Below are 25,935 nucleotides of genomic sequence, written 5' to 3' on the forward strand. Positions count from 1 at the left end.
TCCTTTTCCTGCAGACATGTACGACCAGGTGCTGAAGTTTGGTGCCTACATCGTGGACGGCCTGCGGGAGTACCGGCAGCCTGTGCTCATCTACATCCCACCGCAGGCAGAGCTCAGGGGCGGCTCCTGGGCCGTCATCGACCCCACCATCAACCCCCGGCACATGGAGATGTACGCGGACCGTGAGAGCAGGTAGGGCTGCTCAGAGCCTCTGTGCCGGGCACGGAGCTGTCGGTGTGCACTGCAGCATCCCCTGGTGTTGTCCTTCCGATGGGAGCATGGGGTCATAGAACCGTTTGAGTTGGAAGGGACCACTAAAGGCACAGCCACAGCCAGAGTGGTGCTCAGAGCCCCATCCCCTCACCTTGGGCATCCGCAGGGATGGGGCGCTGCCACCTCTCTGGGTCACTGCGCTCATTTCATAAACTACAACTTGCTTGCAAAAGTGAAGTCCTCATTACAGCATGTGGAGCGACAGGCTCTTGGAAGAACACTTTTAAATGAGAATCTCTAAAATATAGTGATGCTCAGTCAGGCAGAGGAAGAAGCCAGCCCTGCTTGGTCTGTCTGCAGCGGGCAGGATGGGGTGAGCCAGGAGGACAGGCACACAGTTACTGGGGATGGCGCCTGCAGCCATCAGGAGCAGCAGGCAGGTTCTGGGCACACAGCCTGCTTGCTGGCAGTGCTGAGCAGGGCTCTGCTGCCCTCAGCTCCTGTAGCCAAAAAGATCATTCTGGGAGCGCTGCCGTCCTGTCCCTACACACTGCAGTGCGTTTGTGATAATTCCCTTTGCCAGTGCTGCTCCACCACCTCAGCACTGACCTTCTTCTCCTCCTCTAATGAACGTGCTTGGTTAATTGATGTGTCACAAGGCTTTACCTTTCGGAGAAGCTTTCAGGTCGCAGCTGACAGAGGCTGCCAGGAGCAGTGCTGGTGCCGGGATGCGCTCTGTGCTGCTGGGTGGGCACTCGTGTGCATGGCATTGGGTAAACCACAGCTGAGATTCGTTCTCTCTTTGTTTTGTCTCCCTCCTCCCTTCTCTGCATCATTCTACACACTCTCCAGACAACATCAAACCATCCCGTTTTGTCTTTCCCCTTGTCCGATGACCTGAACTTGCCTTTCTTTTCTCTTTGCCCATCACCGATCAGAGGAGGAATCCTGGAGCCAGAGGGGACGGTGGAAATCAAGTTCCGCAGGAAGGACCTGGTGAAGACGATGCGGCGAGTGGACCCCGTCTACATGCGGCTGGCGGAGCGGCTGGGTACGTGCGGGGCAGCGGAGCGTTCTGCTGCTGGCTGAACAGGGCGGGCATGGGCCTTAGGAAGGGGCACTCAGGCATTTGATCAAATTCATGATAATTTTTATTGACTGTCACCTAACTTGGGAAGAAAACCAGGTGGGACAGGCTGCGTTTGTGGGTGTGTGAGAGGAAACCGGTGTGCATGTGGTGCACGTAGGGGTGCTGGTGGAAGGTGGCTTTGTGAGCTGAATTTAACTGATGGGGCCTTGCGGCAGACGCTGGCTACAGATGCTTGGCTCCAGTTTCTATCTGAGCAGTTTTTGGCCGAACCCTCAGTTGGTGTCATTTGGTGTAATTAAGAATTTGGCCAGAGACACTTTGGCTGCTGGACTCTCTCTGTGTGCCCGAGGCGGTTTTAGGTATCAGTGTCTGCTTTTCAGTTTTAAGAAAGCAAAAACATATTCCTCACCTCCTTGGTAAATGGGGTGATTTGCAGTGCTCAGCAGCCGGCGTGCCACCGTGTGTGTTGTGTTATTATGGTGCCTTTCACTCCAAACAATCCCAACACCTGGTATATGCCCAACAGCCCTAAATACGGAGTGTTCAGCAAAATGCACTTAATATCAGACGTGTTCTCTCTCAGGAGAATAGACTCCTTAAAGAGTTCTTTACTGGCTCTTACTATAAGAGTATAATCTTACAGAGCCTCTTTTTACCTCCAAAATTGAGTACATTTTAGCAGAGGAAGCAGGCTACGTGGCTATGGTGTGAATTTATAAAGCCTTCTGGGATCCTTCAGGAGGAGAAGTGTTCTGCAAATGACTGATAAATCGTCTCTGTTGCTGCAGTTACATTTTATATTTGGCTTTTTTTTTAATTTATGGTAGTGCAACAATTTATATACAAAACAAGTGTTCAGATACGCCTTGGGAGGAGAACAGTAATTGTAAAGGGTGCTGGGAGTGTTGGGAATGAGAGCGCTTGCTGAAAGTCAGCTTCTTGCTGATGTCTTTCATGGCATCAAAGACTTTTCTCTCTGATGGTAGTTTAAAAGTCTCTGTTTCCCTCTCTGGGCGTGCAGCAGGTGGGCAGTGTGTGGGTCTGGAGATTTGTCTGAGCTGGTCTGACTCCTGTGCATTCCTGCAGCAGGGGAAGGGGACACAGCTGTCCCGTGGTTGTGTTGTTCTGCCTGTGTCTGCCTGTGTTGGAGTGGAAAACCATCTGAATGTTTGTAGCTGTGGCAAAACCCATTTTGGCCCTACGTTAGACTGATGGCATCCAATGGGAAGCTGACAGTGTGACTGTGCCAAGCCATGGACACCCAGGAGAGGGTCGTGGTGGCCCTGCAGCTCAGGGCTGCATGATTGGGGTGAGGGACTGCAGCTCATTTCCCCACATGGCCACAATTCCCAGCTCCACTCCTGGTGCTGCCTTCCTGGTCCCCAGCAGCCCACACAGGAGAGCTGCCACAGGGATTTGGGGACAGCCCAGTCCTGATGCAGTGGCAGAAGCGGAGAGCAGAGCTCATGGCGTGCTGGGAGCAGCCACAGTGTGCTGCCCAGAGCCCAGGCGTGGGGACAGGGATGGGGGCAGGTCTGCTGGGGGTCTCTGTGCCCGGCCGGGCTGGGGGAGGAGGCAGGAGCCATGTGGGCCCTTCTGCCACCTCTTCCTGCACAGGGCAATTACTCCCGGCAAACTCCATACACTTTAATTAAAATGACTGCAGCACAAGAGCAAGTCACTTACAACTGTACATAGGGAGAGCTCTAAAAGCTTCAGTCACTGATAAGCATCTCACTTAGATGGCTGTAATTGCTGCCAGCATCAGGCGATCATTGCTGTTGTTTTGCTGCTAATTCCGTACCATAGCAGGAAAGCTAAGATTGCAGGACACACTGAATTGCATAATTTTTTTTTTTTTTTTTTTTGCTGGTTTTCTTTCTGGCCAATTTAAAATTTGTCAAAGTCGGTCTTCTTCTGGATCACTGCCCTTTGATATTTCGCGCACTCCATTTGCCACAAACAAGCCGCAGGGCCGCAGTTCATGCTGACTCCAGCAGAAGCAGAGAAAGCTCCATTTATCTTACACTGCCTGCTGAATTCTTACTCATTAGCTGGGGGTTCACTGCCTCTCTTTAACCCCTGAGTGGCTGTCATCCCTCCCCGAGCTGCCTGCAGCGGGAGGCGCGCGGTGTGAGGAGCGGGGCCGGCGCTCCCCTTGGAGGATCTCCCTGCACCGCGCTCCGGCCGCAGTGGGGGAGTGCGAGAGCAGCGGAGGCCGGCAGATATCGAATCATTTGACATAAATCTGTTCATTATCAATTCCCTGGCACCAGTCCTGAAATGTTTATTAGCCCTGCGTTGTGTTGCGGTGTCACTCAGAGTTGTGCTGTTCCCCAACAGGGAGGAGGGCGGTCCGTCCTGCCCGCGGCCCCCAGGTGAGGGGGACCATGGGCACAGCTCAGAGCAGCGCCGCGATGCCGTTCATTTTATGTTTGTTACAACGGAACGGGCAGGAGTGGAATAAATACCAACTTTGCCATGCGGATCCCAGGCATGCAGTGCTTCGGTTGTATGGTGTAATGTGAGCAAAAATTGGGTGGAATGTGAAAGGATGGCAGAATGGTTCCAGTTAAGAGCGAGACTCAGTTACGTTATCAGGTATTTGTGGTTCTCCTGATAGAAGTGTTGAGCTGTGTGCTGGCACCGTGCAAAGCTGTGTGCCCGGGTGCAGTTGTGCACTGTGGGAGGAGGGCTCTGTCTGCATTGGAATGCAAAGGCAGCTCACACAGCCACCAGCCTGCAGTGGGGACACTGTGCCATGGCCAGGCCCTCTCCCAGCTCCAGCTCAGAAAGGAGGATTGTGGCTCAGAGGTTCGATAATTATTTTCTGGGGGTGGGTTGTTGCTCTGTGCTGTAATTAATCAAAATGCTGGTTGTTTTCTTGAGCAATGACTATGAAAAATGGTGCTGTACTGGTGCCATCTCTCAGGAAGTCTGGGACAAACACAGTTGGTGCAGCTGTAACTTTTTTGCCTTTGCTTCTATCTGCAAGTGCTGCTGCATTTGAATCATTACTGTGTGGTCAGGAGCCCAGACAAGCAAGTGCTGATAGCTGCCACCTCTTCCATCGGCATCCCTGAACCCTGCAGGGCCCAAATGGATTCCCCCAAATACACCTTCAGGAGTCCCACATCTGCCACGTGGCCCAGGTGCTGTGTTGCTAACAGAGCTCTGGGAGCAGAAGACCAGGGCAGAGCACTGCATGTGCAGCTGCACGAGGCTATCTCAAGCCCATGTCACGGGCACGTATGACCTTCACTGCTATTGCATACTGCACCTTTGTAACATAAATCCTGCTGAATATTTAGCGAAGCAATTACAAGCAGCCTCATTTAAAGGAACAAGCGATGGCCCAAAGCCGCCCGCTGTGCAGGGACGTGAGCTCACAGTGACCTTCCTGTCCCCAGCTCTGTCCGGCAGCAGATGGGGAGAGGCAGAGGCAAAGAAGGTGAGATTCATGGGGATTCTTGCAGGTGTTGGAAATGGGATGGGGCGGTCGAGACCAGGGTTAAAATGGGCACATCCTGATGTCACTGGGTGGCTCTTACTGTGCTACCTAGGAAGCAGCAAATCCCCAGGTGGGCCTGTGGGTGTGCAGCTGTGGCTGGGCCGGGTCCTGGGGATGCCTGAGGTGAGCAGATGGCCAAGGAAAGACTTTGCCACACTGAGGCTGTGCAGAGGGCAAGGGAGAAAATCCCACGTTTTAACAGCTTAGAAACCATAAACCATCAAATTGATTCAGAAGCTGCCTGGCTTTCTGCAATCGGAGGGAACCTACAATAACATTCCTTGAAGTCGTTTTGTCTAACCTGTTCAACTGGTCATATTTAAGAAAAGCGCTTTGCTACTCAATGTTATGGGAGGCCGTGATTCATGGGCCTGAGGAGCCGCTCCCCAAAGGCAGGAGCTTTATTGGAGGTGGGGGGCTGCTCCCGCAGAGGGGTTTTGTTTAATGGGGCACAAATCACAATAGTTTAGGTGCTGCTTTCTCTGCTGCGATGCCTCCCCTTAACTTTTGGAGAGCAGCGTAAATGGAGATTCAGCATCGCAGAGCCGTGCCAGCAGATTGATGGCAAGGAGCTCCCATCCGTCTGCATGCGGGTCGGTGGCTGCGGGGCTCCCCTTCCCCGCTGGATCCCGAACCTCTCCCCTCAGAACGTGATCTTTTGTGTCTCCCAACACGAATGCTGCTTCCCCAGGGTAATTTCTCAGCCAGTCCGAGGCAGTTCTGCCATCGATCCAAAAAAGAGATGTAGTGGGATGAAGAGGTGGGAAATACGTAGTGCTGAGGTTGGGCTTTGCTGCAGAGGCACTTGGTGGCACCTTGAGGGCACTTCCAGCACCACCTGAGCGTGCCCCACGTTCCTGCCGAGCAGGGAGGCCCTCCTTCCCCGACATCCCCACTGCACCCCCTGCTACAGCACTGCTCCTTTGTTCCCCATTGATCAGCAGCTGATCCATACCTCCAGGTCTATAATGTTCCTATGATTTAAACGGTAACGCTTTCATTAACTGTCCGGTACCTTCAGAGCACAGGAATCCCATATTTTAAGCCTGCTCCCCCTGCCAAGTGAGATTTGTGGAAGGAGACTTTTCCTGAGAAATAAATAAATAAGGCCCGAGCGCTCTGAAAAGCCCTGAGGCCTCGAGATCTGCTTGGAAAGAAAGAAAACCATTCCAAGATATTTAATTGTACGGGGGGCTTACAGGATTGATCGAGAGCTTAGCTTTTTACAATAGTCCAGTGAATAAGAAATGCTCCTGACAAACGATCGATGATGGGATAATCACTCTTTATCCCCCCTCCTCATTGTTACCTTCTTTCTTTCAGGAGAACAGGGTTCAGAAGTCAAAAATCTTTATAGACGCCGCTTTTAAATTAAGCAGAAAATAGACATTGACATATTTGTTAATCTCACCTAAATCATTACTGGGCCTGGCTGCTCCGGGTGCACTGTGTGCATGGAGGCCAGGATCCAGCAGCAGCGTGGGCTCAAGTGCACGCATTGCCATTTGGAACAGGGCTGGAGGAACGGGCGAGTTGAATGTGGATAAATACGTCCCATCCTTTATTCTGAAGGTTATGAGAGTCGCTGCTCTTAATTAAAAGCTTCTTACTCGCACTGGAAAGGTTAGGCAGCATTTGTATTGGTAGGCACTCAGACGTGCGCCTTGGCTGGGGAGCTTTGCTGAAGGGACCGGGCAGCACAGTGCTGTGTGCGCCCAGGTGGAAGGAAGCTCTGCAGGGACACGGCCATGGGGTGCTGAGGGGGTGGGAGGTGTGTTGAAAAGCTCAGTGGTTAATCAGTATTCCTCCCCTAATGATAAAGATTGAAACACAGAGCGCTCGGTGGTGTTGGCACAGCACGCAGCAGTCGGGATGCCTGGCTGATGGGGTGCTGAGGACGGAGCTCATGGCCCTGCTCTCGCATCGACTGCTCTCACTTCTTTCTTTTGTGGCTCTGCTGCCCTCTGTGCAGGATCGCTCTCGCAGCCCCGTGCAGTTGGGCAGTGAGACCAACGTGGAATTTGGCTCTGACTGCAATCTTTGCTTGAACTGAGCCAAGATTGGCTCTCAGTACATCATTGCCTCTGCACGCAGACCTCGTGCACGAGTGTCAGAGGCAGAGTTCCTGGCTTAGTCTGGTTCCTGTACTTCACAGGGTGAAATTAAGGTGTTTTAATCACTGTTAATTGGAGTTTGGTCTTTTCAAAACAAGTGAAAAATTATGAATGTCAGAGGACGGTGTCACAGCACAGCCTTCCTTCCTGTCCATCATGTTGCTCCGTGGCTGGGAGCTGTGTTGGCTGCTGGTAAGTGGACGGGGTGGTGAGGTGTCACTGCCTGCAGGAAAGCACGCAGTGGTGCTCAGTGGTCTCACACCGCCCGTGTTTTGGGCTGAAATGAATGCTGTGCTGGAACATAATTCTTTTTTAGGAGCAACTCCAGGAAATCTGTCACTCAATTGATGGCTCAACTCATTTGGCATTTAAATGAAATAGAGTTTCCATGGTGAAACTCCGCTTTGGAGCTTTTGCCTGAATACTATTGGCAGGAAATCCAGGCTGGAGCACTTTGGTTTGATTCAGGAGCTCTTGGCATTGCCCGGAGCTGATGGGTTGGCATTTCTCCCGGCCAAAGGCATCCCGTGTGCAGGAACAGGACAAACCTTTTGCTCTTCTGCCTCGACTTGTCAGAGGTGGCTGACCTGTGGCTTTGCCTGCTTGCAGGTACCCCTGAGCTGAGTGCTGCCGACCGAAAAGACCTGGAGAGCAAGCTGAAGGAGCGGGAGGAATTCCTGATCCCCATTTACCACCAGGTGGCCATGCAGTTTGCTGATCTGCACGACACACCAGGCCGCATGCAGGAGAAGGGTGCCATCACGGTGAGTGCTGGGGTTTGGCTCAGGGCAGTAACTCTGCTACCAGGGTGGGGGGGCTGAGCAGAGACGTTTTTGTGTTTCTTGTGTGAGTGGCACAACTGGGTGTATGAATGAGAGCCATTCACGTCAGTGCGGAGCAAGGCTTAAGCTTTTCTCCACGGAAATGCTGCCCCTCACTCATTTCTCCATCTCTGTCCTGGGCAGGACATTCTAGACTGGAAAACTTCTCGTACCTTCTTCTACTGGAGGCTGAGACGTCTTCTTCTGGAAGATGTGGTCAAAAAGAAGATCCACGATGCCAACCCTGAGCTGACCGACGGGCAGATCCAGGCCATGCTGCGACGCTGGTTTGTGGAAGTGGAAGGGACAGTAAAGGTAAGTGGAAGCACACTTGTGCCAGGCTGTGGTCTTCCGTGGGTGTAAGTCCAATGAAGTTCTCCCAAGTGGGACTTCATCTTTGGTTCTCAGTTGTGTAGTGTCCAAAAATATTTTGGGTGATGAAAGAGAACTTCTGGGGATGTTCCAGGTCATGAGTTACTTCATGGGAATGCCGTATTTCAGGCCAGGAGAGCACAAACACTCAGTTTCAATAGGTTTCTCCCCAAGCACAAAGCTACATTGCACTACCATTACAAAAAGGTGAGCATCTGAAAGAGGTGGGCAGCTCTGCTGGCAGAGCGAGGAAGGGCGGCCCTGAGAGGAAGGCAGCATGGCTGGGAATTGGGGAGAGGGGGGGAAAATCACCTCAGCAGCATCTTCATCCGATGGCTGTGCTGAGGATGTCTTTAACTGTGCTCCAACTCTGAACTGGCAATCTCTAAAGAGCAATCCCCAGCACAGCTCTTAGGTTGTTTTTGTCGCAATCCTCCGATCTCAGTTCTTTATTTCATTTTATTTTATTTTTAAAGTCACAAACGCTCAGGGGTTCCAGAAAGCAGGGGGATGAACGTGCTCTCTGGAGGGCGGCAGGCTTTCCAAGGTAGTGTCTGAGCGCCTTTAAAAGCGGGCATCTCGTTAGCTAATACATTACACCAATCAAGGAGAGTTATCTTAAGCCACAATTAATCTGCTCCCTGGCATATGTTGATAGGAAAGCATCATGCTGTTTCTTAATTAAAAGCAAACGGATTAAAAATGATTAATAAGAGTATTAAATATTCTCCTAAAGTAACAGCTTTGGGATTCTTGGGTAAATCTAGCTTTATGCAGGTCTGCAACCGTAAGGCGGCTGCTTGGGCTTTTCTTTCCTTCCTGAAATCTTCCAAAGTGCCCTACTTTGTATGCAGGCAGTGTTCCTGCCATGTCTGGGGGCAGCAGCAAGGAGCACAAACTAACGAGTTTAAAATAATAATAAGAAAAAAACCCCAACAAAATAAGCAGAATCTTTGGGTTGAAATGACATCACGAGGTTCAGAGAGCCACACACGTAATTTTTATGGATAAAACCAAAAGCAGCGTGGTGGTTTGTGCAGTGCTGGGTCCCCCTGTGCCCCAGCCACCCCCTGACTGCGGAGCTCATTGTCATTCTGACTTTGACTTTGTTAGTGATAACAGAGAAGGATAGTGCACCTTTAAATGACGAGCTTTGTGTTTAATTACCCAAATAAAATGACATAAATATGAATGAGTGCTAATGGTGGTACTTGCTTTTCCGGAAACCATTAACAAAACAGTTCTTAAATGATTTGTAAAGAAAATGAGAGGAGAAGAGAGGAGCGAGAAGGCTATTAGGCACCTAACACACTCCTGAATTATTATGTAGTCAACTACCTCGCAAATATCAGGTGAAATGATCTTGCAGAAGAAAATGGGGTTTTGTTGCCAGGACCCCCTCCTGGAGGGCTGTGCAGCTGTGCAGGGCCTGGGATGCCATGCAGAAGCTGCCCTGCCCACAGGTCAGCATCTGAGCCCTGAACTTCTCGAGTTGAATTAAATTTCCAGAGTGCTACGTGGCTGCAAGCAGTGCTGGTGAGCCAGGGCTGAGCAAAGGGACAGGGGGTGACAGTGTGCTCTGTTGGCAGGCATACCTGTGGGACAGCAATAAGGACCTGGTGGAGTGGCTGGAGAAGCAGCTGATGGAGGAGGAAGGGGTTCGCTCGGTTGTGGATGAGAACATCAAGTACATCTCCAGGGATTACATCCTGAAGCAGATCCGCAGGTGAGCACCCGCATGGCTTCCACCCACTGATTTTTTTCCAGCTGTAGTTTTTGCAGGCAAGCTTCTGTGCTCAGTGCCATAAAATGTTGAATCCCTTCTGACTCTAGTACAGAACTATAGCAAACACACCCCTCCGACAGTGAAGCAGTGGTGAATCAGGTCTGTCCCTCCTGCCTCTAAGCATTACCATCACATTGGCACAGGTGCTCCTCCTTACAGCTCCACGAGCAGAGCCCTGCCTTAGAACTGAAGAGATCTAACAGAGCTGACTCCTGTGTGTTAGAGGAGGGCGCTGACACGCACAGCAGTGTCACCCACTTCAGCACGGCATCTCCAGGCATTCCTGTCCATTCCTCTGCCTGTGCTGCAGTGATGCCCACCAGGGAGCTGTGCCCGTGCCCTGCCAGCAGCTCACTGCCCAGCCTGCAGTCAGCTACCAGCAGCGCCCGCTGCTTCCTGCTCTCCGAGGAGCCCATCTGTCAGCACTCCCTGACAGAGCTGTCAGATGAGGCCTGGGGCTGCCAGCACTGAACTCTTTCCTCTTTGCAGCCTGGTCCAGGCCAATCCGGAGGTTGCCATGGATTCGATCGTGCACATGACCCAGCATATATCACCCACCCAGCGAGCGGAGATCGTGCGGATCCTCTCCACAATGGACTCTCCTTCTTCAACGTAAGAGCATCGATTTCCTGTACTCCCCCCTGCTCGGTACAGTGGAGGGGAAAAAAAAAAAAAAGAAAAAAAAAGGCTCAGAATTGCCCTTTGTCTGCTCAACTGCAACCGCTGTACCGAGACGGGAGGCTCAGGGAAATGCTGGAAGAGTGACATTTTTATTTTTTCAAATCAGACTGACCAGAGGAAGCGTGTCCTTTGGCCAGAGCCACGAGGAAGATGTATAAACACAAGCGCCTGCGGGATTGAGTTACAGCTGTCTAACTGTACTGTATTTATTTAACAAAGTGGGACTGGACCAACGCAGCAGTTGCTGCTCCGCTGCCACCGAAAGCAGCACGGCCGGGCAATGACGGGTACAGCAGTACCGTGAGCTCTGGGCACAGCAAAGTGGTGGGGCTCCCACACTGCACCCCGTGCCCCTGTCTGCTTCTCACACACATCCTGCAGCGCTGGCAGGCGCCAGTTTTACCTGCAGGAGCATTTCCTGAGGGCTGAGGATGGGCTCTGCCTTTGGGAGTGGTGGGAGCTCCTTCGTCCCAGCGGTCGCTGAAGAGGTCTCTGTGTGTTGTACTGTGGCTGAGCAGCAGCTCTGCTATCAGCCCCTGTGGGCTTTGTTGTAAACATGTGTTACAACAGAACGTGGGGGCAGGCAATGCTGTGTCCACTGCCACGAGGGCAGCACTCCGGAATGGGGACGTGGCTGAGGAGAGGGGGACCCTGTGTACTCTGCCTGTGTGCACAGCTCCATCAGAAAGGCAAATCAGGGCGTGAAAAGCCCTTCGAGGGGGAGGTGGAGGCGGAGTAAAAATGTGGCTTTTGCCCATTTCTGCTCTTCCTCCCCTACTTATTTTGAGGGGTAACAGTTCTGGGGCAGACCCATTGTTGCATATACTTAAAAGTGCTCATTAATTCTTTCTATTTGGATAGGTGACTTGAAGCAGAAAAGCAGCTACAACCTGCCAAGGCAAGAGAGGGAGGGGATGAGTCCAACGCACAGATGTGGTTAGAACTGCAAGGGGCAAATTTGGTTCAGCACACCTGAGCTTTTCTCTTTTCTTATGCACCAACCTCTACCCCAGAGCTGCTGGAGAGCACAAGAACTGCCTTGTTCACACAAGAAGACAGAAATTAAAAAGAAAAAGGGAGGGGAGGTACAATTACACATTGTTTAACACCCAGTGGCAGCTCCACCTGTTGCAGTGACCTCTCCAGTCACTCTGGGCAAGGGCTGCAGGCTGCCTGCAGGGAGCTGAGCCAGTCCAGGGCCCCCATCTGAGCACTGCAGGAGCAGAGGGGCTCCTCTATCGCAGAGGAACTCTGCGAAAAGTAAAACTGGGGCTTACACCAATGATTGTCTTAAAAGTATTCCAGATTTTACACTTTCTCTTTTAGCATAGGGCGAATGAGAAGGGATGCTTTTAGGAGAGAATTAATTACAAAGCCAGTGCCTCACGCCTGTGCTCTTTCCCTCTGACCTGCTGCTCCCTTCTGTGCACAGCAGCCGGAATGCTGTAAGATTGAGGTGCAGTGCTGGGGTTCCTTGGTTACTCTCCGCTCTCTGAGAGGACCAGGAGCTGCCACCCAAAGGACAAACCTCATCCTGTTAGTTCAGCACCCTAACTTTAACTTAAAAGACTCTTCTTTGCCCTCCAGCTCCCTCCCAAACAATCCCCAGAGATGCTTTTACTTATGCCAATCCAGGCTGCAGCCGGACACAAGGACAGAGAATGTCTCAGCCAGGCAGAACAGGGCGCCTCACCAGGAATTGCTACGTGGTGGTGGCACACTGAGGTCTGTGACACATGGGTCTGCTACCAGCCTTTCTGCAGGTGTTAATGGGAGAGGTCCTGGTGCCACCACGCTGCGCCCTGTGCCTGGGGGGAGCTGCAGCCGCCAAACTCTTCTGCCTGCTGGGCGAGAGCAGCCCCCTCCAGCCCAGTGTTAGGGGCTCAGGCACTGCTTAACTGGGGGTAAAGCAGCTGTTGGTGAATGCTGGAGCCCAGCAGCGCAGTGCTGCAGTGCCCTGCCCTGTCCATGTGTGTGTGGGTCGGGCTGTGAGCGGGGTGGGGGGCCTGGCACTGCGGGAACCCCCCCTCAGTACACGCTGTTCTTGCTGGTGCTGAAGTATTTCACTTACCTCAGTTTCTTTTAATAAAAAGAATGAATTACATCTCTCGCTGTTGCCAGGAGTGTAAGTCTGTCACCCCTCGTCCCTCAGCCTCACTCAGGCGCTCCCATCCCCTGATTTCTTCTTTAACACTGAGTGACTGCAGCTCTGCAGGTGCTGGCACAGCCCCCTGTTAACCAGCCCCCACAGGGAGGTGGCACAGCAGCCCTGTGACAGACACTGGGCATGACCTGCACGTAGCTCGGCCGCACACCCTCCCTGCTCACCTTCTTCCAGGTTCTCCCTATTAAAGGTTAAGGTGTGATGTGTTCAACTGGACAACGTGAGCCAGGAAAATCCCAGCTGTGATCTTGTGCATTTCTCAAACCAGAATCCTGATGGGTAAAAGCACAAATCACCTTAACAAACATAATACAGCTGGGGGAGGGGGGAAACAGGGGGCTACTGAACTCCAGAAATGCATTTAAAACTCTTTAGCCTAAAATATCTACATATTAAAATGCCAAGAAAAGAAGTACCAAAGCTGTAAGCTCTCAAAAGCCCGAGATCAAAGTGCCATCATCTTTTAATGTAAACCTTTTGTTGCATCAACAGTCTTAAGAGGGATGAGAGACATCAAAATAAAAACTGAGACAAACTGTGGCTTTGTAGCTGTTTTTTGTTTTAGTCTCTTCTCTCAATTTGGGCCATGAAATAGGTCAGCTCCATTACTGATCAGCCTTCCCACAAATATTTAAAACAAATTGAATTGCACACCCAATACCCATCACAATTACGCCAGGCACAATAACTAAATTAGCAATTCAACAAAATAATTGGAAATGCGATTCTCTCTATTCCACAGCCTCCCTCAGGGGTTTGGCCGATCTATGGGGGGAAAACTCTGCTTTACTAATTCTGCAGCTAATTAGAGACACACTTGTAAATGAAGTTGTTTGTCTGAAAGTTGAAATTCTTTGCTATTGTGGGGGGAGAGGATGAGGAGAAGCCCTCCGCGCCGCCCCAGCACTCGCAGCCCGTTCCCCATCACAACACACCTGGCTGCTGCGCGATGCTGCACAGAGGCACTGGGCCGGGTGTGCAGGCACTCATTAGCAGCTGTACCATGAATGAATAAAGAACGGATATTCCATCGGGGAGCGAAATAAATCTCAGCGGCCGTTAATTGGCATCATTAGGAAAACTTAGCAGCAATCACACCGGACACCTGTGCCCTCCCTGACCAGCACACACAGCTGCTGCCGACACCTGGCTGCGTGGTGACCGCTGCCACCAGGGCGCAGGGACTCAGCAGCAGCACCTGCCTGCGCCTGGAACCAGTGCTGACCTCCCCATGAAGGGCAGCAGGCTGGAGCTGCGGGGCTGTGCAGGTGGTGGGGGCAGCGGGCAGAGAAGCCTGCTTAAACACTGATAAGTGAATTCAAAAGCATGCTTAGCAGGGCTTTGGTTCTTATCTCTTCCAACAATACGAAGGAGAAGTTATCACATTTAAAGTGTTCCACATTACCCTTTTAACGCTACATCCAGCTCTCAAAATGTAAAAAAATAATACCCAGAATCTTGGTGCCACGTTAAAGGACACAGGAGTCAGAGCAGCAGCCCCGCAGAGCAGCCTGCCCTCCTGCCAGCACAGCAAACCCCAACAGGGCAGGGGCACGGCGCTCCCTGCCAGCCATCCGTGATGCCTGCCCTGCCAGCGCCAGCAGTGTGAAACCATTCCACCGACACAAAGTTTGGAAGCAGCCAATTTACTCCCCTTGATGCCTTTCAGAATTGCAGTTATTAAACCATGAGATTTTAATGATGTTAGACAACCACACAGCTCTGCTGCCGCTCAAGAAAGAAGTGCAGGTACCACTGAAGGCAGGGGAACCACCTGGGGCACTGGTGGGGCTGCAGCAGTGCTGCTTTGCCCATTGCTGGCAACCAACATGCTGCAGCTTATGGGGACGCTTCCAGATTTGCACCCAGAGGATGGATGTGGGGTTCTGGCCCTGACTCTGCAGCAGTGTGATGCTGGGCATGGCTCTTGGCTTAATGGCCTTGCTCACACCCCTGTGGGGAAGGAGAGAGTGTCAGCAGCACCCCGACATGGAAAGGGCTGTGGAAAGCAGCCCGGGGGGGCAACGGGGCAAAGCCTGCCCAGAGAGCTGCGAGACAGGGAAGGCCCCGCTCTGCACACTGACAAGCAGCTGAGATGCAGCCCCACAGAGTGCAGCCAGGATGTGACACAGCCCCACAGCTTCCTGAAGCACAGCACCCCCAGGCACATTACCTAAAGGAGCAGCAGCACACAAGAGCTGGGCTTAACTGGACAATTACAGTTTTCCTTCCCCACATTAAAAAAGCAACACCAAAACGTCACAGACCCTTGAGTAAATTAAGTCCTCTCCCCAAAGAGGTGCATCTGTACCTGGTAGGTCTGCTCACAAGCTGCTGGCGGTGGGATGAGGCAGAGCAGCACCCACATCCTCCTGTCCACTTTCCAGCCCCAGGTGCCACACGCAGCCCCAGCTCTCTGCAGCTCAGCACGTTCTCCTGTGCTGTGGCAGACTGCTCAATACACCGTGTGACGTGCCAGGAAGCTATTTACTGGAAGCAGGTAACTAGAAAGGAGACTTAAAGCTGTAATGAAGAGGTGTAAAAAGGATTAATTAATACCAGATCTGCAGACAGCTCTGGGGACCTGATGGAGCTACTAAGTCTCACTGCTGCTGCCCTGTGCTGAGCCACCAGGCCGTACAGCAGCTCTTACCCAGGCCCTGTGGACAACAATGCTGCTCCAGCACCCATCGTCCCCTGGAGGGCTGAGCCCCATGTCCTGCCTGCAGGAACCGACCAAGGAACCGACAGTGCTGGCAGTGCTTTTGTGAAACCACATCAAATCTGCATGGACAAAAGTATCATCTGATTTAATTGCAGCAGTGCCTGCATGCTTGTAACTAGTCGTAATCTAGTTATGCCTCAGACCTGCAGTCAGCCCACATATTTAGATATAGCAAATCTACAAACTTACTCCAAATCTGAAGCAGTGCAGGCAATGAGCTCCTGCTGCACAGCCCCGGCCCCGTGACTGCTCTGCACGGCTGTGCCCCACACCACTATCACAACAGGCACCAGCCAAGGCTCAGAAGCAAAGTTCCAGCTGCTCTGTGCACACTCTGCTGGTGCTCAGGCAGCTCTGTGCAAAGTGACACCACAGCCTCTGGTTAAGAACTGTCTGTTGCTGGGTCCAAGAGAGGCTAGAGCTGCTGGTGCCATTTCTGCACCGACCAAATCTGGACAATCCATTCACAAAGTGCTTTAATTAAATCCCACAGAACAAAGACAGTGCAGTTCCTGTGGTCACAAGCAATGGCTATTCTCATTATACACATATATGCACGTATTATTTACACGAGATAACCTCGGTTCCACATTGATCACAGCAGGCTAATAGATTCCCTTTATGGAGGTTTCATTTCCAAACTGTGGCCTTTGGCTACAGAAAGCCCACAAACCCTGCGTGATGCCTTCTGGCAGCTCTGCATTAGTGCTGCCATCTTTCAGAAGTGTGTCACGGTCACAGCGAAGAGAAGGGGGCTCACAGTCACAATCAGCAGAAATAATTAAGTGTCCACAATCAACGCTGGACTGAAAAACTCACCAATGTGTTCTAATTGCAGAACTACCCCCAGGTGTGTCCCCACAGCATGCCTACCACAGGCTGGGTGACGTCCATGGCTGCAAAGAGGCCGTTCTGAAACTGGAATGTGAACCGGGAGCTGGGGCTGCTGCAAGGCAGAGCACCTCTGTTTTAAGGCCACGTTAATTATGTAAATGACATTTAAATCCTCTTGACTCAGTGGAAATCAAGTCAACCCATCCAGACCCGCAGCCAACGAACAGAACGGCACGCCTCAAAAAAAAAAAAATAAGAAAATAAAATAAAAATCCCACCAATCTTCAAAATAAAAACCTTTGAGGGTTTAATAGAAATGCAGGGACAGCACATCCCTCTCCTGGCACGACGGTTGGCCGGTGCTGAGCAGGCCAGGAAGCTGCAAAGAGAACGGGGCAGAACCTGCAGGTGCGGCGGTGCCGGATCCTAACCACGCTGAGGGTCTTCAGGCCGCATCATTCTTCCAAAGAGCGAACGATAAAGCTCCGTCCTGGGGAGAGGAGGCAGGAGGGAGGTGTTATTCCCTGGAATGAAAGCCTGTCTATAATTAAAAATGCATTTAACGATCTTCATTAATAAACACAAGCAAAGGGCAGGACTCGCTCGAGACAGACTGTAGGTTTTCTGAAAGCTTGCTCTTTACACATAGGGCCTTCAAGTCAGAAAACACGATGGAGTACTTTAACGGGATGTTTGAGACCGCAGAGCCGTAAGGAGATTCAATCAGACAGCCTGTGTGGGGCTACAATTTACCTCCCATACAATTTCTTGCACTTGATGGTACTTGAAAAGCAACGAACACGGCCCAGCAACAAGATTCCAATTAATGTCGCGTGTGCAGCAGTTGAAATCACAGGAGCAAGTTTCCCTTTGAAAGAAATACGCTGGCTGTACTCAGCTGTGGGATGAGCAAGGAGAGCTCCTCACTGCTCCAGGACAAACCGGTGGCTTCAAAGGACGAAGCTCAGTGGTGGCACAAAGGCAGAGCACAAGGACAGGGCCCTGGGTCACATCTCTGAATTTCAGTGCAGAAAGTGATTCATCAGTCGGCTGCTCTACCTTCTGCAAATGAACGCGTGGGGAAACAGCTCTTGTGCAGAGCCTGAAGGAGTTCCTGCCTTAAAGCAGGAGGGCACCTCTAGAAAGCAGAACGGGTGCTTGGAAAGCTGTGATGAGCTACAAAGAGCAAGACAGCAGGGGTCAGTGCTGTGAGCAGCACCCAGAGAGCCCTGAGCTCCAGCAGTGAGTGTTCTGGAGAAGCTCGACTAAAAACACAGCTCACACACACTGCTCCCTCCCTCCCTCCACACTTTGCTCAGGGACAGCACAGCCTCTGCACGTTCCCAACTCTTTAGATGCAGCTGGTGCCCAGGAGGAAGCATCCAGCCCTCGCAGGCAGCACAGCAGTGCCAGCCCAGCGCCTCCCTGCCCACTGCACTGCTCCTCTCCTCCCAGCACAATGCCAAACCCAACGTGGAACAGCCCAGGAAAGCACACAGCACAGGCAGACACCCAGCAGGGATGCAAAGCCAGAGGGCCCCTCCGATCTGAATCAGAACAAGCGTTTTGCCCTGCTAAAGAAAACATGACAACACAACCTTCTTCCTTTCCCCCCTCCTCCCACCATCCAGGCTGCCCTTCTTTCACAGCATCTCCCCTCAGCAGGATTTAACCATGCAGAGAGTAAAACTCATCAATCCTCCAGGTTTAACCTTGTCTCTGTTTCAATTCACCAGGGTAAGTGTGGATTTTAATACTCCCAGCCCCCTTAAGGCTAAGCGTAATGAGCCCGGATTTTGGCTAAAAAACATCCAGTTTCTCTCCCCCATCCACGTCTATTAACCATCAAACCTGAGCCACCGACTTGAGCCAAGCCAGCCCAGCACAAGGCTGCTGCCTTGGGACAAGGGAAGGTGACTTCAGCACCGAGGGGCAGCGGTGCCAACGCCGTGCTGAGGAGCGACCTGTGCTGAGTAATGAACAGCACTCACAGCTCAGGTGGAGTGCGAGGAAGCAGGTGGATACAGGGGTCTTCCTTGAATTAAAATTTAACTTACCCTTTATTGCAACCTACAAAAGCAAGTAATGAGCACTAACATTTTTATTTCTTTTAAACTGTCATTTAGGCTGTAGAGGGGATAATTACCTATTTCCACTGTAGTAAGGTTTTATCACCCTTAGTGAGGCATTTTCTAATTTAATATTTTTACTGTATTATCATAAAACCCGTTTCTGGAAACAAATGATCACGAGCCACAGAGCCATGTGCCATAAAGCATGTGTGTGAGCACGGCACCTTCATTACTTGGGCATTTCTCCCCAGCTCCACTGCTCGGCCCCTCTTCCATCAGACACAAAAGGGAAAACAAAGCCATCCCCACACAGCACCGAACAGCCAACGCCGGCCCACTTGGTGTAATTACATTCATGCCATTTCCTTTTTTTTTAATAAAAAAAAAAAAATACAGTTCTGCACGCTGGTAGAAGAACAAAATTAAGGGGAAAAATTCCATTTCTGGTGGGTTTTTTTCTTCTTTCTTTTCAGAGTGCTATTAATACAGCACTGCCACATGAGTCACTGCTGTGCTGCTTCTATAAAAATACCCTCCAACACATCGCTGTGCCTTTTCCCATGTACCTTTTCCTTCTTCTCCTCTTCCAGGATGAAAAAAAAAAGATAATTTAGAAGATGCCCCAAGCAGTATTGAAATAACTACAACTACCCCATTGCTCGTGACATCCTCCACCGGGAACAACGCATTTTTAATTCACAAAAACCAGTGGAAGAGACAGCATGAAGACCCCTCAAGAAACGGAGGATGAAAAGCACACACCTGATGAACGCAGAAGGCTGCCTGTCATTTGCTTGGGAAGTTTTCCACCTGTATCCTAAGAAATCTTTTGTCCACCAGTAGGAAATTCAGGTTACTGGGTTCTGAGCAAGCACAGCAGGAACCCAGGAAGGTACAATAAGCTGCAGTGCTTTCCTTCTCAATTTCTGGCCCAAAGTGTTGCTCAAAATCAGCACACAGCATATGGGATTTGGCTCTGCTTTCACACACCTAACGTGCATTTCCCACTCTGACACTTCTGCAGCAACAATTCTAGGCCTGATGGGGAGCAAAACGAGTGGCAGCCTTCATCAGAGCAGCACTCAAATACCAGGGGTCTTTGAAAGCCAGGGGCCTCAAAAACACAGCGCAAAGCACAGCGGTGTGCTTGCAGTGCTGCGGGGTCATGTGGGGCTGCAGGGCAGCAGGACAGCGAGATGGTTGGCCTGGGAGATGATGGCAAGCCCACAGGATGACAGCAGATCCACACTGATGGCAGCTCCGCAACACGATGACCGCTCTGTGTTGATGGCAGCCCCATGATGTGCCAAACGTCCCACTCTGATGGCAGCCCCATGACACGATGACCATCCCACAACAATGGCAGCCCCACAAGGCGATGGCAGCCCCACGAGATGGCACTCTCTCTCTCTTTCTCCCTCACTTCCCAGCACCCAACCCCAGACACACAACTCCAGCTATAAATTACACAGCAGACGGCTCTCATCGCCGTGCCCAGTGCTTGAAGGAGATTCAGAAAGGTCTGCTGCTATTCCCTCTCGTTCAGGCAGGTCAGGATTGGGTCCTTCAAGTCCGTGCAAATGCTTTTAGCCCCATGGCTTTAAATTATGAGCGGTGACATGTGACCTCTGGTTTGTCTCCTGAGACCAGGCACGAGATTTATAATATTTCAGGAAGCTGGTTCCTGCCCTAAACAAAGGGACTCTGCACAGTGAGGCCATGGAGTGGGAAATGACAGGTGGACAGCCAGGCTGCTGCCCGTGGAATCTGCCAGGCTTCACAATGCTCACCCATCACCGGTGCTGCCCACCCTCCCCTGAAGCCAGCACACGGCCACTTGCCTTTTCACCGGCCTCACGTGCGACACAATCAGCAACTGCAGCACAGGAAGCTTTCTCACCCTGATTTCAGTCCCAACAGCATTCACAGTTTCATGTGAGCCTTTACAACATGACATATAAAAGATGCAGAAGTGGCAGGAGAAGCAGCAAAAGACGGAAAGGTTCAGAAAGCTCCAGCACGCTCTGCCATCACGTTTCCTAGCAGCTTTAATTTCCCCATGAAATCCATAAAACGTTGCCTTCTCGGTCCCTGTTTCAGATGGGCATTTGAGCAGAGCAGGCACCGTAACGCTGTGCACACCCCACACGGAGGGACCATTCTTTGTGTGCCTTAACATCCCATATTCCTAGGATGATTTCCCTCTTTCACAGCTTGACTGTTTTATAACAGATTTGATGCAGGAGAAGACAAATTGTCTCACAAAGGAAGGACGACAAATCATCCTGCAGCTCTTAACAGGTTATTTTTTTTTTCCCTTTAAACAGGAAATTTCCATAACAGAGGCGTCTGTCTTCTTACCAGGGACGTCAAACATCAGACACTGGGACACGATGATTTCAGCCCATTGGCACAAGCTGGGGGCACGGATACCACCTCACTACTGCCAGCCTCCAAACGTATGGTGACTCCTTCCTCCAACAGCAGCCCTTCCAAGCACTGCAGCCTAAGGCCACCTGGGGCACATAACGGCATCGACACGAGTCGACTTCTAAGGCTGAGCCAAAGGTTATGGGGTCAAAATCCAGCAAACAAACGATGCCCAAAATGTCACGCTGTAGAGGCAGCCCTCGATGCCAGCGCTGCTCTGTTTCACACAACAACGCAGGTGCAAACCTGGACTGATGTTCTTCCAGGCTGTGCCTGTACAAACTTGGAAGGATTCTTCTCACTGGCAGTCGCCAGTGCTTGTGCCACGCAGCACGGGAGCTGCAGTTGTTCCAGGAAGAAATGCTTTGCTTGCTGGCAGGGACTTCTGTCATGATGAACGGTGCTGGATTGACAATCTCAGCACCCAAATTCCCCCATTAATCTCGTCTCATGGTGTTTTAATACCCACAGCACAAAGTGAGCTACGTTAAAGGCTGCTATCTCACCAACTTTTTTTATTATACTTTTCTTACGTTAAAAATCTTATGTCACATAAGTAAATTAATCTTTTAATACCGGGATTTCCTACGACGTACCCCCTTCTGCTTGCTGCAAGACACACTGCGACAGAGCAACAGCACTAAGTCCAAAAGTGAGAAAGCTGCCTGGGAATGCACGCAACATCCTGGCTGAATCCAAAAGCAAAGCTCTAATCCACAGCTTACTGGCAGCAGGATAAGCTGTGCCTTCACTCTGCTCCCCAGCAGACACAGCCTGCTTGCACTAAAGCAGCCAAAAGCACAGCAGGCCGGCTGCTCTCATACCAAGCAGGGGCACACAGCCAAGACCTGAAGCCCCTACGGCCCACAGCTCCTACAAGCAAGGACACGATGACCACGTAACTTCTGCCAGGCAAAGAGGGGTCCTGGTGCACGATCAATTCTGCCCAAAAGCAGCAACCTGTGGGCTAACTTAGGTGAGAAAGGACCCATCCCAAAGCTGCCCTTCAGCCAGCACTGAACTTCAGCTTGCACTGAGGATGCACCTCTTTTGTCCTGCCTGCCTTACTGCAGGAAGGCCTCCCCTCGCCTCCCATTCCTGCACCAGTGCCATCTTTAATGATGATGTATGGGTGTCCCTTTCCCTCAGTGGTGCTGTGGGGAGGGGGGTCAAACATGTGACACCACCAGCATGTGTATCAACAGCAAATTATAAACCGTGTCAATCCAAGTTAATGCAAAGCTGTAATCCTCTTTAACAAGAGATCAAATCAGTGCCATGAGTTATGTTCATTCTGTAATCTGATAAGAAATAGAGTGAGCCTCTAATAAAAGAGTAATGAGAGCCCTTAATGATGCTGTTAAAAGGTAGCGCCAGTTAAAATATTGCTGTTGTTCCAGCTGATTAGATCACTGTTGCATATTTGCACAATCTTGTTTTACCTGTCAGAATAACCTGGGTCGTCTCGGGAGATAAAGGCGTGCGGACCAAACATCTGTGTCCTTAAAGAATGCCTCTTTCACAAGTTCCCCATCCTCCAGAGGCGAAATGATGAGGATGTTCCTCAAACAGAGCAGTAATTTGATACTGGACCTCCTTCCAAAATGTCCACGTTTCGTCTCTGCTGCACACACGTACAGCGCAGAGATCTGAAGGTCCATATATCAAAGCTGACAGAGATGTAACACCACCAGAATCCACTCACGTCCTCCCAGGAGCACAGACCTTACCCGACCTCACCACAACTAGACTGGTTGGAGGATCCACTCCTACAGCTACGAAAATGCACTCATTTGGCTCCGGACCTGCACACCTTTACTGGGAACCTGGAGGCTCGGTCTGTCATCTCCTGTGCCTCTTTTCCCAGGGTAGAGAGTAGAGAAGATGGGCAGCTCGCCAGCTCTGTTGCAGCTGCTGGTGTCAAAGGAGGGACCCCAGGTGGAGAAGACAGGAAAAGCACATTTCAAGGGAGGCCCAGGAGGTGACACCCACACGATGCCATTCTGACAGAGATCCATTCCTTCCTGAGCCCACTACTCTCCTCCAATCCACCACTGCAGGGCACTCACATTCAAGCTTTTGCCTTCAGCTTCCTTGTCACAGGGCAGGCCCATTTACATAGCAATGACCTTGGACCGATTAGGAGAACCTTGGCCCAAGAGTACCATAAATGTATTTAAGTCTATAAACATATACCCCAAGATAACCATAAAAATCACTTTCCAGTGTATGTTTTAAAATACTACCAGAGAGGGGTTAAAACAGAGGAGAGCTCGAGGCCACCAGTGTCCCACACATTACAACATAATATATGTGAGCACGAGGTTAAACAGCCATGCCCATGCGTAGGGTGCATGGAAAAACTGGCAAGTAGAAGATTAATTGCCTGCACGAATGCTATTATTCCAACCAGCAGCAAGAATAAGAAAGAACGTGGCAGTGATGTTGACAAAGGCAGCATTATGCTTGTATGTTTCTTTTTTCAAATTCAGGCTGTAAAACAATTCTGGAGTGACCATCCATCCCCTTCCCCACGCAGTGCACAGGTTGTTTCTCCTCACACATTTGCTCCTTGTTTCCCCAGCCAGCGTTAAACTTGATGTGCCCAAGAGTCCTGGCTGCCCACAGCCACACCAACACCACCCAGGAGCCTTCAGGAGAGCCCCAGCATCACCTGGCACGATTTTAAGTTGTGCCAAGAAGCTATGCCCTTCTCTGCACAGCCAGAGCAGTATAAGATGGCTCAAACGTACAGGAAAACCAGGCCTCAGATTTATCCCTACGTTATCTGTGCAAACATACACAAAGGGGCTGGGCAATACAGTGCTGCAGTCACAGACAACTCCTTTCTGCTTTTGCCCCAGTGGTGAAGGGGCTGCACCTGAGGTGTGAGGGCTTGGCACAGCCCCAGGAGAACCAGAGCCTGAGCACCACTCTGCCCATTCACATCTGCACATCCGTATTTGTTCACTGCCACTTTCCAGGTATCTACCTGACACTGTGGCCACTGGTAGAACTTGAGGAATGTGCAGCCAGCTCTATTGCTACTCTTCTTTATGCACAGCTCACTGATACTTTTACATTTCTCACACTGCAACACAGAGCACTCTGCTGTTCTGATGCGTGTTTACTTTGGGGTCACGTCTTTTAAGTGCCTGAGCAAGAAAAAAAACCAGCTCAGAGCACAGTCACATCCCTGTCAAGCATACACTGCATTTCCAATGTAGTAATTCACACGTGGAAACAATAAAGTTACCTTCTTCTGTCACAGAAGAAAGGTGTTATCATGTCTGCTTCCCTCTCATGTATACAGGCTTGGTTCCTTCTTATTAATACACCTGCAGTTTAAAGCACATGTGGAATTCTTCTTGTCCAAGGTGGCTGCGTGCTGTTAGAGAAGTACGGTGCTCCGTCTCACCTAAAACAAAAGCTTTGCTGGCTTATAACGAGGAAGTGATAATACTGCCATTACTAAACCACTGTTTTTTTACACTTTCTCTCTGCAGACCTCCAGGCATCCCAGTTCACAGCCACAGAAGCACACTGAGCCAACCATCCAAGGCGACCCACGGGGCCACGAGCAGAACTGTGAGCAGAACTGCCCAGCCTGATGCCTGTGCTGCCCTGTCCTACCCAGGGTTTGCTTGAAAGCCCAATCCTGGCAGAATGAGACACAGCTGCACACGCAATGCAGCCCTCAGGCCCACTTGCTGGTGTGCAAACACATCAATTGGCAGCTCCGTTCTAAGACAGCTAAAGCAGCACCAAGAGATAAGTGACTAAAATGCCATTAACAGAAAGTGTGGCGGCCTCCAAAGCAACTAATAAACTTAATGTAAGGAATAAGTTCCTGCAGTCAGACAGTAAGCAGCAGCAGCTGCTGCCACACTGCTGCCACCAAAGAACCCATAAAACATGCAAGCCATGTAATAATCCCTCCAAAGTGCAGAGAACTCCCAGGAGATGCTCTCGAACACTCTGGCCCTACCACAACAATAAGTGTGTTGACACAGCACCACACAGACAGCACCCCATTAGCTCTAATAGTTCTGAGGGTCAGCTGGACTCCCAGGAGGGCTGCAGGTGCCTGCTGAGGGGTAAGGGGAAGCAGGGTTATGAAGATGACAGGCAGAGGACGTGTAGTGAGGCCCAAGAAGCCCATTGAGCCAAATGACAGTCCAGCTGTTTGCTGCTCTTCCATTTGCATGCACTTGGAGAATTTGGGCTTGCAGAATGAGTTTTCTGCACAACTTCTGGAACACAAGTGAGCGTAGTGGACTGCGAAGGAGGAAGCAACGTCACCTCTGGGGACAGCAAGCACACTGTGATAACCCTTGGATTATTAGGATCAGGATCTTTGTTTTCTCCACCTCCCCCTGTCACACACATCACACAAACTGAGCTTTCCCTCACTGTGGGGACAGGGCAGCAACCTGCATGCCTGCCCAACCTGCAGGGCAGTGCAATAGGGACTGTATGCAAGTGAAGACAAACATCCTGAACTCCTTAGGACAAAACAGCACGGGTCTAACTGTGCACAGAAGATGTCTTAGTGCCAGCATTCTGAACAGTTCTCATCCAGAAGTCTGTGAAATACCCACAAGGCAACAGCCTAAGAGCAGCAGGTATTCGGCTTCCATTTCCCAAAGTGACAAATGACATTTTACTCTCACAAAGCACAGGCATGTTCCACAACCCAGGGGAAAGGCACTGCTCGAGCATCTGACATCCATTCATTGTAAAGATTACAGCAGCTCCCTCCCACAAGAAGCCCACCTCAAGATTTAGTTAAAAAATCATAATTACACAGCAGAACTATGCATGTCTACATAGAACTGTCTAGCAGCTATGTACAAAACTTAACTTGTACCCTCTTTAGTAATTAGCAAATTAAAACAGTGCAGTCTTCTAATAAAACATCTCACCTTTAAACAGTGATAAACACAAGCAACATTTAGGACTTGTCTGAATCTTGACAGAACCATCCCAGCTGTTACCTGCACTACAAAATGCACACTGAACAGAATTTAAAATAGCTGCCACTTCTGTCAGAAGACAAATCCTTTGTAATTTTCAATCATACCAGTAGATGTTAGGTGACATAGTTGACAATTTCTAGAAT

General features: G+C 50.7%; 2 protein-coding genes across 7 annotated transcripts in view; one reads left to right on the forward strand and one right to left on the reverse strand.

Annotated features, from left to right (window-relative positions):
• Positions 1-13,292, forward strand: part of ACACA (acetyl-CoA carboxylase alpha) — a 99,917-nt gene extending 86,625 nt beyond the window's left edge. For 4 of the 5 annotated variants that reach the window (XM_042830292.1, XM_042830290.1, XM_042830293.1 and 1 more), the window contains 6 exons: positions 15-192; positions 1,152-1,264; positions 7,538-7,692; positions 7,894-8,064; positions 9,711-9,847; positions 10,397-13,292. In XM_042830292.1, the coding sequence (XP_042686226.1) occupies positions 15-192; positions 1,152-1,264; positions 7,538-7,692; positions 7,894-8,064; positions 9,711-9,847; positions 10,397-10,523 (881 nt within the window). In that variant the 3' untranslated portion in view covers positions 10,524-13,292. The remainder of the gene's footprint in view (positions 1-14; positions 193-1,151; positions 1,265-7,537; positions 7,693-7,893; positions 8,065-9,710; positions 9,848-10,396) is intronic. The other variant, XM_042830289.1, reaches the window with a different exon arrangement.
• Positions 9,260-25,935, reverse strand: part of AATF (apoptosis antagonizing transcription factor) — a 47,949-nt gene continuing 31,273 nt past the window's right edge. The window contains exon 12 of one of the 2 annotated variants that reach the window (XM_042830295.1): positions 9,260-16,801. In XM_042830295.1, coding sequence (XP_042686229.1) covers positions 16,738-16,801 — 64 coding nt within the window. In that variant the 3' untranslated portion in view covers positions 9,260-16,737. The other variant, XM_042830296.1, reaches the window with a different exon arrangement.

Source organism: Centrocercus urophasianus, unplaced genomic scaffold (genome assembly GCF_019232065.1).
Source record: "Centrocercus urophasianus isolate 14NV4802_14NV808 unplaced genomic scaffold, USGS_Curo_1.0 seq_33, whole genome shotgun sequence".
Lineage (NCBI taxonomy): Eukaryota > Metazoa > Chordata > Aves > Galliformes > Phasianidae > Centrocercus > Centrocercus urophasianus.